General features: G+C 50.5%; 1 protein-coding gene across 1 annotated transcript; it reads right to left on the reverse strand.

The window, feature by feature from the left end:
- Nucleotides 1-896: 896 nt before the first annotated feature.
- On the reverse strand, nucleotides 897-7,254 carry LOC137304915 (zinc-binding protein A33-like). Its single transcript, XM_067973703.1, has 6 exons — nucleotides 6,844-7,254; nucleotides 5,891-5,986; nucleotides 5,566-5,799; nucleotides 4,302-4,324; nucleotides 4,089-4,204; nucleotides 897-2,229 (listed from the first exon to the last, which is right to left on the reverse strand). Exons 1-6 carry the CDS (start codon nucleotides 7,252-7,254, stop codon nucleotides 1,679-1,681), a joined length of 1,431 nt encoding a protein of 476 aa, XP_067829804.1. The 3' UTR covers nucleotides 897-1,678.
- Nucleotides 7,255-10,974: the final 3,720 nt, after the last annotated feature.

The following is a 10,974-nucleotide window of genomic DNA, read 5'->3' on the forward strand; positions in this document are numbered from 1 at the left end:
GCCGTTCCTTCTTCGTCGCTGGGTCAAAATCCTGGAACTCCCTTCCTAACAGCACTGTGGGAGAACCTTCACCACATGGACTGCGAGCTCAAAACAGGCGATCGTGAATCAGCAGTCCATTTTACACCCGTCCGATCTTCTTTTCCAATGCAGTAAATTTTTCCACTACTGCGAACGACCAATTTCACCTCTGGAATTTCTTCATTGTTTTTTTTGTTGTTCTTATTGAATTTGCCTCCAACCAGGATCCAAGAGGTTTCAAAACCCAACTAATGGGTCTCCCTTGGTCGCATTGCAGAACTGACTAGCACTGGATGCTTATATCTGTGTTCTATCACCTCCAACAAGAAGTGGGAGGAGCTCATGGACTTCCTTGTCACTAAGATGGAAACCATCTGTTCAGCTGCATCTACCGCTTTCCTCCCTTGCCCCAGCCCACCAAGCCAAACTTCCCCTGCCCTAGCCCTGAACTCGGACCTTTCTCTACTTTCTTGTCTAATTCCCCTCATGCCCTCTCCGAGCTCATCTTGACCATGAGACCCAGCTCCTGCTCCCTCGACCCCATTCCCACCAAACTGCTGACCACGGGTCTTCTGCGCCCTCTCTAGTGCAATCACATCTTTCCTGTAATGTGGTGACCAGAACTGTACGCTGTACTCAAGCTGTGGCCTAACCAATGTTTTATACAGTTCCAGCATAACCTCCTTGCTCTTATATTCTATGCCTTGGCTAATAAAGGAAAGATTCCCGTATGCCTTTTTAACCACCTTATGTACCTGTCCTGCTACCTTCAGGAATCTGTAGACATGCACCCTAAGGTCGCTCTGTTCCTCTACACCTCTCAGTATCCTCCCATTTATTGCATACTCCCTTGCCTTGTTTGCCCTCCCCAAATGCATTACCTCACACTTCTCCGGACTGAATTCCATTTGCCACTTTTCTGCCCACCTGACCAATCCATTGATATCTTCCTGCAGTCTACAGCTTTCCTCCTCACTATTAACCACACGGCCAATTTTTGTATCATCTGCAAACTTCTTGATCAAGCTCCCCACATTCAAGTCCAAATCATTAATATATACCACAAAAAACAAGGGACCTAGTACTGAGCCTTGCGGGACCTCACTGGAAACAGACTTTCAGTCAGAAAAACACCCTTCAACCATTACCCTTTGCTTCCTGCCACTGAGCCAATTTTGGATCCAACTTGCCACATTCCCTTGGATCCCATGGGCTGGTACTTTTTTGACCAGTCTGTCATGTGGGACCTTGTCAAAAGCCTTGCTAAAATCGATGTACACTACATTGAACGCGATACCCTCCTTGTTACCTGCTCAAAAAATTCAATCAAGTTAGTCAGACACTACCTTCCCTTAACAAATCCATGCTGACTGTCCTTGGTTAACCCGTGCCTTTTTAAATGACGATTTATGCTGTCCCTCAGAATCGATTCCAATAATTTGCCCACCACCGAGATTAGACTGACTGGCCTAGAATTACTCGGTCTATCCCTTTCTCCTTTTTAAACAACGGTACAATGTTAGCAGTCCTCGGTTGTCCCCGCCCTAACCTCAGGTGACATTTGGACCATTCGCACCACCTGTGACTGAGACCGACGCCCAGCAGTTTGCAGCTGGCAGGGGGCAGGGAGGATGTGTGGAATTATGGGATGGACCAGTTAGTGACCTTTAACCCGGCAGATTGTCAGCGGTGCTGAGTTTTTCCCATCGTCATTCACTCCCGGATTGAAGAAGGGAAAGATTCTCTCGGTGAAAGTGTGGGTGAAAGTGTGGAGATGGGACATGTTGCCCGCATTGTAAAATGACACCTGTCCGCCCTCATAGTCCAGGTACACCCCGATCTTCCGGGGCTTCACGCTCGGGGTGAAGGTGGTCCGTGAGGGGGAGGTGACGGCAACATAGACACTTATGGGATCCAGCCGCACGGTCCAGTATCCGGTCTCAGGTTTCCGTTTGATGCTCCCTTTCCTCCCGGCAGACTCTCGGGCCACTCCCACACGCCACCGAGTCTTGTCCCCCACCTCCACCTCCCAGTAGTGTCTCCCTGATGTGAATCCCTCCGATCCCAGGATACAGGGACATTGATCAAACCTCTCCGGGGTGTTAGGGAGCGGCTGCCGTTTGTCTCCGAGTCTCACACTGGTTCGGTCCTCAGACACGATGAGCCAGGGATGGGCTGTGTTCGGGTCCAGAGTCAGAGAGGCTGGAGCTGGGGGAAAGTGAAAATAACACAGTCAGTGAATTAGTTTCTTGCTGTGATTTTTAAAAAATTCGTTCATGGGATGTGGGCGTCGCTGGCGAGGCCGGCATTTATTGCCCATCTCTAATTGCCCTTGAGAAGGTGGTGGTGAGCCGCCTTCTTGAACCGCTGCAGTCCGTGTGGTGAAGGTTCTCCCACAGTGCTGTTAGGAAGGGAGTTCCAGGATTTTGACCCAGCGACGATGAAGGAACGGCGATATATTTCCAAGTCGGGATGGTGTGTGACTTGGAGGGGAACGTGCAGGTGGTGTTGTTCCCATGTACCTGCTGCTCTTGTCCTTCTAGGTGGTAGAGGTCGCGGGTTTGGGAGGTGCTGTTGAAGAAGCCTTGGCGAGCTGCTGCAGTGCATCCTGTGGATGGCACACACTGCAGCCACGGTGCGCCGGTGGTGAAGGGAGTGAATGTTTAGGGTGGTGGATGGGGTGCCAATCAAGCCGGCTGCTTCGTGACGAGCACCAGGGATTGAGTCCTTCCTCTTTCCGTGATGCGCATCGCAGAACAACTGCACTCGCTGCCGTTCACTAAAGGCACGGACTGGAGGCCAAGCACCAAAAATGGAGCCAATGGAGGCAGTCATAATGGGGGAGAAGAATGGAGCAGGGAAGTGGGGAAGCTGGAGGGGGAAGGAGGAAACAGATCGATGAGGGGAGAGGGGGGAAGATACAGACACCAGGGGGACAAGAAAGAAGGGAGGAAAAAGAGTAAAAGAAGAAAAAAAGTAAGGAGTTGAACTGCTGCAGAAGGGAAGAGAGAACGAGGGGGCATAGATTTAAGGTGAGAGGGAAGAGATACAAAAGGGTCCAGAGGGGCAATTTTTTCACTCAAAGGGTGGTGAGTGTCTGGAACGAGCTGCCAGAGGCAGTAGTAGAGGCGGGTACAATTTTGTCTTTTAAAAAGCATTTGGACACTTACATGGGTAAGATGGGTATAGAGGGATATGGGCCAAGTGCAGGCAACTGGGACTAGCTTAGTGGTATAAACTGGGTGACATGGACATGTTGGGCCGAAGGGCCTGTTTCCATGTTGTAAACTTCTATGATTCTATGATTCTAACCAAGAGGGAGTGGAGGGAAACTAAATTGAAAAAAATCTTAGGAGCAGGATTGGGAACAAGAACAGGTCCCTCAGAGGCTTAACACCAGAGGCGATTCACGATGATGCACCACTCTCATATCCCCACCCTGATACTCCCTCTGGATGCATAAAAGACATTCGTCTCGGACGAGTGGAATATTTCCTCAAAATGACTGACAGAATAAGCCTTGGTGACACTTTCAGGAACTCGATTGCAATCCAGTGCTTGCTCCCCACGTCCGCGGCGAACACCAGCCGACTCCATGCCCCTCGCCACTCCTCCTCCCTCAACGGGCAGACAAAGCCTCGTTCCCAGGCTCCCTCAGGCTTCCTGTCCCGACCCCGGTCACAGACCTGAGCCTGGCACACAAGGTGGAGATACATCAGGAGGATGCCGTATTGTAGAGGAGGAAAGTTCCGCTGGGAGGGCGGTTGGGAGTTGCCTCTTGCTGAAGTTTGCCAGGTATCGCAGGTTTCTGGAGGCAGTGATTCATCTTAAGGTCTCTGTGTTGGTCTTATTGGGAGAGCTGAAATTTTCAGCTGACTAGCTGAAGGTGATGCTTTTTAGAAGGTGGATTTGATGCATGAAAAACACTTTAATTGCATTCAGGGCCATTTTAATCGCGATCCTTTGCAACTAATTCATGCTTAAAGATACTCTTTTTGAGATCATTTAATTCGTTATACAAAAAAATGAGTTATAAACCAAGACAAAGAATTCGAATTGAGTTTTACCGGGGTTAATGGCACCAATCATTTCTCTCCACGCTGTGTACTGTAAAGGGCCATTGAATTTTTCGATAGAAAGGGCGGCATCTGCTATTGACAGCATGCGATAGGCCTCACTATCCCTGCAAATATCAAACATCTGGTTATGAATTCACCATGAACACGTCTCTGAGTTATTTTCCCAAACTGTGCAGAGTTTCAGTAAAGAACATTTCCTACCTCCTCTTCTGACAAGTTTCCTCCTGAAATAAATAAAACGCAAATCTGAGTCGACAGAGACTATACTCGGACAGCAGAAATCACCCCCGAATTGTCACAAGCTGCAATCATTCTGAATTCTCACTGCCGCCGACACACAGATAGAAAGATGATATTACAAAATTACGATACAGAAGCACTGGAGAAAGTGGAAAAAGTTACAAGAATGATACCAGAACTGACAGGATGCAACTATCAGGAAAAATTGAATAGGCCGGGGCGCTTTTCTTCAGAAACGAGAAGACTGAGGGGTGACCTGATCGAGGTCTTTAAAATTATGAAAGGGTTTGATAGGGTAGATGTAGAGAAGATGTTTCCACTTGTGGGGGAGACCAGAACTAGGGGCCATAAATATAAAATAGTCAATAATAAATCCAAAAAGGAATTCAGGAGAAACTTTTTTACCCAGGGAGAGGTCAGAATGTGGAATTCACTACCACATGGATAGTTGAGGCGAATGGTAGAGGTGCATTTTTAAAAATTCATTCATGCGATGTGGGCATCGCTGGCGAGGCCGGCATTTATTGCCCATCCCTAATTACCCTTGAGAAGGTGGTGGTGAGCCGCCTTCTTGAACCGCTGCAGTCCGTGTGGTGAAGGTTCTCCCACAGTGCTGTTAGGAAGGGAGTTCCAGGATTTTGACCCAGCGACGATGAAGGAACGGCGATATATTTCCAAGTCGGGATGGTGTGTGACTTGGAGGGGAACGTGCAGGTGGTGTTGTTCCCATGTGCCTGCTGCCCTTGTCCTTCTAGGTGGTAGAGGTCGCGGATTTGGGAGGTGCTGTCGAAGAAGCCTTGGCGAGTTGCTGCAGTGCATCCTGTGGACGGTACACACTGCAGCCAAAGTGCGCCGGTGGTGAAGGGAGCAACGCCCACATCCCATGAACGAATGAAAAAAAATGCTGCCTTGATGTCAAGGGCAGTCACTCTCACCTCACCTCTGGAATTCAGCTCTCAACATGGCTTGCAATGTGATTACCGGAAGAATATTAACTTCTTGTGGAAGACGGAAATAATTGCAAGCTAAGTATCAAGATCAGGGCAACTCATTCCCGGGAATCTGCAGACAGTGTGGAGCCGGTTAGTTTGGTCACAATAACAGATCCGCCCCGGAATAGGCAAACCAATCGGTTTAAATTAGTTTCAAATTATTCAGGAATTGCTTCATTTATCTCAACATTGTCATCGGTTATTTTGTGACTAACCTGCAATATAATCCTCACCTTTAGAAATATCAGTCCGTCTTTTTGCTCCATCTGTCTCTGCAACTTTAAAAGCTTCTCCTGAATAGAATTTAAATTCTCTCGAATTTCTCGAAGATTTTCCTCCATTATTTCCAGAATCTTCCCCTCTTGTTCCCTGAGATCTCTGATCAAACGCTGCTCTTTCTCAGTGAGAATCTGGTGCATTTTAGCGAACTCGGAGGTGATGTGGGTCTGCAGACAGTTCGACTGTTCCTACAAAATGAAAGGTGAAACATAATAATGTACCGCGATAAAGGAAAACAAAACTAACCAAGATCAGAAAATCAACACAGGGAGACCTTACCCTAACTTTGGTAATCTGCCATTTCTGTTTCAGTTCAGTTTCCAGAACCGCCAATTTCTTCTCTGTGAGAGATTCTAAACAAGATTTCAGCTGATCCTGGGATTGGGATAGAAAAATCACAGAATGAAAAGGTCTAGACTATGAAAATGTGATAAAATAATCAGGCAATGACCATCTCCAACAAGAGAGAGTCTAACCACCTCCCCTTGACATTCAACGACATTACCATTGCCGAATCCCCCACCATCAATATCCTGGGGGTCACCATTGACCAGAAACTTAACTGGACCAGCCATATAAATACTGTGGCTACAAGAGCAGGTCAGAGGCTGGGTATTCTGCGGCGAGGGACTCACCTCCTGACTTCCCAAAGCCTTTCCACCATCTACAGGGCACAAGTCAGGAGTGTGATGGAATACTCTCCACTTGCCTGGATGAGTGCAGCTCCAACAACACTCAAGAAGCTCGACACCATCCAGGACAAAGCAGCCCGCTTGATTGGCACCCCATCCACCACCCTAAACATTCACTCCCTTCACCACCGGCGCACCGTGGCTGCAGTGTGTACCATCCACAGGATGCACTGCAGCAACTCGCCAAGGCTTCTTCCACAGCACCTCCCAAACCCGCGACCTCTACCACCTAGAAGGACAAGGGCAGCAGGTACATGGGAACAACACCACCTGCACGTTCCCCTCCAAGTCACACACCATCCCGACTTGGAAATATATCGGCCGTTCCTTCATCGTCGCTGGATCAAAATCCTGGAACTCCCTTCCTAACAGCACTGTGGGAGAACCTTCACCACACGGACTGCAGCGATTCAAGAAGGCGGCTCACCACCACCTTCTCGAGGGCAATTAGGGATGGGCAATAAATGCCGGCCTCGCCAGCGACGCCCACATCCCATGAATGAATAAAATAATCAGGTGATAAAATCTGTTCCCTTTTACCTTGTAGATTTCTACAGCTTCTTTAATCGGCATGAAACGGTGTCCCCTGTGTTCCTGAGCATCGATACACGTGTAACACATCAGTTTCTTGTCAGTTTCACAAAACAGCTTGAGTTCCCCCTGATGCTCCTCACAGTGAAGTTTACTCTCCTTATCTTTCAGATTCAGTTTCAATTTTCGAGCTTTATCGGCCAGTCTCGCTAAGGCCCAATTAACCTTAAGATTTCTGTCTGGAAACTCCCCCCTACATTCTGGGCAGAAGTTTATCCTCCTCTTTGCCCAACACCGTGTAATGCAGGAGCGGCAGAAGTTGTGCCCACATTCCAGTGAGACGGGATCGGTGAAGAAATCATGACAGATGGGGCAATTTACATCCTCGGTCCAACTCTCTGCCTGCTGCCTGGAAGCCATGTTCGCACTCAGCATTTCCTGATTCAAATTGGTTTCAGTTTCCTGTACTTGTACAGCACCCAGGTAGAGTGAGACAGAAATAATGAGACAGAGAGAGACCTTCAGAGAAAGAGAATGAGCTGAAGAGAGAAAGGGACAGAGAGAGAGAATGAGACAGAAAAAGAAAGAGTGAAAGAGACAGAGAAACAGAGTATGGGAGAGAGAGAGAGAGACAGAGGGAAAGAGAGAGAGAGAGAGAGGGAAAGAGAGACAGTGAAAGAAAGAGACAATGAGACATAGGGCTCGATTTTAAAAGGGTAATGGGATGGCAGCGGGGGTCGGGGCCAATGGACGCGCAATGAATCGTGGCAATCTTTTGCGGTGGTCACAAACGAGCTGTGCTTTGATGGAGTGATTCCCCTTTCTGCTGATGAACAGTCCTGGCTCGTGTGGAGGTGCTCAGATTGCTATATGCATGCACTCGATTGCACCCTGTGCACGTGGGAAGCCAGCGACAAAGTGGGATCCCATTGCCCTCTCCGTCTGGCTGAGGTCGTCCGTGGGGAAGTTGATGTATTGTGAGGCCCTGTGAAACAAGCCGTCGGTGACCTGCCTCATGCACTCGTGTGCAGGCGACTGAGAGACGCCAGCGATGTCCCCGGTGGCACCCTGGAATGATCCGGAGGTGAAGAAGTTGAGGGCAGTGGTGACTTTAACAGCGACGGGTAATGAGATGATGCCAGGTCCAGCCGGGAGCAGCTCGGCACGAACGAGGCTACAGATGTCTGCGACCACCTGGCGACTCACTCTGAGCCTCCGTATTCACTGCTCCTCAGAGAGGTCCAGGAAGCTGAGCCTTGGTCTGTAGACCCTCTGACCAGGGCGGTGCCTCCTGCGATGGCGCTCTCTCTGTTGTTGCCCTCTGTGCTCTTGTGTGGGTGCTGGTGGCGCAGCACTGTTTTGTGGCGCTCCAAGTGGCAGAAGTGTATGCCGTGCCTGGCGAGGCTGGTGATGTTGCTCGTCCTCGGATGTGGTGGTGAATGCAGCCATGGCGTCCCCCATCCCAATGGTGACAGTTTGAGGGGGTTCGAAAAGTTGGTAAATATGTGTCAATAGAACAAAACAAGCATTTCAATGTCCAACCGGCTGCTGGCTGAAACACGTCTCCTAAAACATGGGGCTCGATGTTGGCAGGGCTGCGGGTTCGCGGCAGGGGGGCACGCGCCCGGTGAAATTAGCCTGCCCCCCGCGCGATCGCAACCTAATTGGATCCACTTACCTGGTCTTCCGGGTTCCCCACTGCTGATCTGCGCGTCGGGCGGGCTGCGCATGCGGAGTAAGCTCTGTCAGCTGGAGGAGCTCTATTTAAAGAGGCAGTTCTCCACTGACAGACGCTGCAACAAATCGAAAAAATTATAGCATGGAGCAGCCCAGGGGGAAGGCTGCTCTCAGTTTAATGATGCCTCATTCCAGGTATCATTAGATGGGGTGAGGAGGAGGGGGAGGACTGAGATCTTTCTCCCGGCGGGCGGGAGGAAGCGGCCTGCCTCTGCCACCAGGAAGGCCTGGCTCGAGGTGGCAGAGGAGGTCACCTGCACCACCAACATATCGCCCACCTGCATACAGTGCAGGAGGCGCTCCAATGACCTCAGTAGGTCAGCCAAAGTGAGTACACTTGCTCATTCCCCCACACTCCGTCTGCCACATCACCGCCCCCAGCCCACATCTCCTTCTGCACTGCCAACACTACTCTATCACATCACCCCTCACACCCACTCAAACCTCATCCTCATCTTACCTGCACTTACTCACCTCGCCAGTACTCATCCCGCCACTACCACTCAACCCAATCCTCATACAATCTCATGGCTCCGTCTCATACTCACCCTCTCATGCATCTCTTTCACGGTCAGCCTCACTCAACCTGCCACTACCTGTGCTGCAGCCACAGGGCATGCATCACATATGTGCAGTAGGCAGCGTAAGGCAAACGTGTCGTGAACATGAAGGGGATGCACAAGGGTGTTTGAGGGTTTGTCATGGTTTTTAATTATATTGAATTTTTGACCAACTCACATCACATATTATATTGGCACCACTACTGCCACGTCTTTGCGAATCTTGTCTGGTTTGTGCAATAATGCCCGCTCCTGAGGATCACAATGAAGACCCACAACTGATGACACCCATTGTGTCACTGCAGAGTGGGTGTAGGTGTATTTGCCGGGCTCTTTTGTGCAGACGACTGAGAGACATCGGCGATGTCCCCGGTGGCACCCTGGAAGGATGCGGAGGAGAAGTTGTTGAGGGCAGTGGTGACTTTGACAGCGACAGGTAAGAAGATGGTGCTCGGGCCAACCGGGAGCAGCTCGGCATGAAGGAGGCTGCAGATGGCCACGACTACATGTCGAGTGACTCTGAGCCTCCGTGTCCACTGCTGCTCAGAGAGGTCCAGGAAGCTGAGCCTCGGTCTGTGGACCCTGTGGCGAGGGTAGTGCCCCCTGCGATGCATCTCTCTCTGCAGCAGCCCTCCCTCCTGCTGTGCAGGTGGATGTGTCACAGCACTGTGTTGTGGAGCTCCACGTGTCAGAGGTGGACGGCGTGGCCGGCGAGGCTGGTGATGCTGTTCGCCCTCCGAGGAGGTCATGACTGCAGCTACGGCGGCCCCCATCCGAAAGATGTACATCTGAGGGGGTCCGCAAGGTAGGTACATGTGTCTGGACCCTGGGGTAAGTGTGCAAGTTGGTGAATTTTCTTGTCAGGAGGAGGGTGGTGGAGGCCAAACTTTGTCCCAAGTGACAGAGTGGCCTCCTGCAATGGGTGAGGGTCTCCCCCCACACCTGTCAAATGGACCTTTGCAGCTGCCACAGGCTGACAGCTGCAACACGTCCATTTCAACTGGGAGTGTTTCCCCCAGTATGGGAAACAGTCCCAGTTGTCAATAAAATCCCACCCCTCCTGACATAATCCCTTAATCAGTTCAGTTAATGACCTGAAATAGCTAGATAAATATTGTTAAGTGGCTTCCCGCTGGCTTCAATTGCCTGCGGGATCCCCACCAGCGGGGGCTGCGCGCGCACGCCGGCGCGTCTGTGGGGAACCCGGAAGTGGGCGGGCTGGAGCCGGGCTCCCGACCCGCTCCGGGATTCCCCGATTTTCGGAGCCCCCCCAGCCAGGAACGCACCCGATAGCGGGTGCTAAAATGAAGCCCAAGGAATATTTCCCACAACACGGGAAACACGGTGAGGCTGAATGAAAATCGGTCCCCTGCCTCAATCGCCATGAAATTAACTACTTCAAATACTTAAACTATCGAAATAACTGCGTTAACTATCATCCCGACGGCTTTAATTGCCGGTGGGACTTGCGCATTCGTGAGGTGCGTGCGCACACAGACGCGTCTGCGGAGAACCCGGAAGTCGACGGGTTGGTGGCGGCTTCCTCACCCGCTCGGGATTTCCCCGATTTTCGGAGCCCCCAACGCACCCGCACTTCAGCTTGAAAATCGAGCCCCTTGTATCCAGGAATATTTAGTCCCCAATCCTGCCCTTTCTTGAGCCAGGTCTCTGTTATCGCCACAACATCATATTCCCATGTGGCTATTTGCACCTGCAGCTCACCGACCTTGTTTACTATGCCGAGTACATTTACACACATGCACTGTAAACCTATCATAGACCGTCTTGTATTCTCTCTTAGTCTGAAAATGTTAATGTGCGGAGAGAACCAATTGCTAATACC

This window comes from Heptranchias perlo, chromosome 39, assembly GCF_035084215.1.
Source record: "Heptranchias perlo isolate sHepPer1 chromosome 39, sHepPer1.hap1, whole genome shotgun sequence".
In the NCBI taxonomy this organism is placed as follows: Eukaryota; Metazoa; Chordata; class Chondrichthyes; order Hexanchiformes; family Hexanchidae; genus Heptranchias; species Heptranchias perlo.

Bases quoted from the DNA above. Each gene is read 5' to 3' on its own strand.
- LOC137304915 (XM_067973703.1), bottom strand. From the start codon at position 7,254: ATGGCTTCCAGGCAGCAGGCAGAGAGTTGGACCGAGGATGTAAATTGC. The intron at 5,987-6,843 runs GTAAAAGGGAAC...TCCCAATCCCAG, and splicing joins AAGCTGTAGAAATCTACAAG to GATCAGCTGAAATCTTGTTT. The intron at 4,325-5,565 runs GTGAGGATTATA...TATTTATTTCAG, and splicing joins ACGGACTGATATTTCTAAAG to GAGGAAACTTGTCAGAAGAG.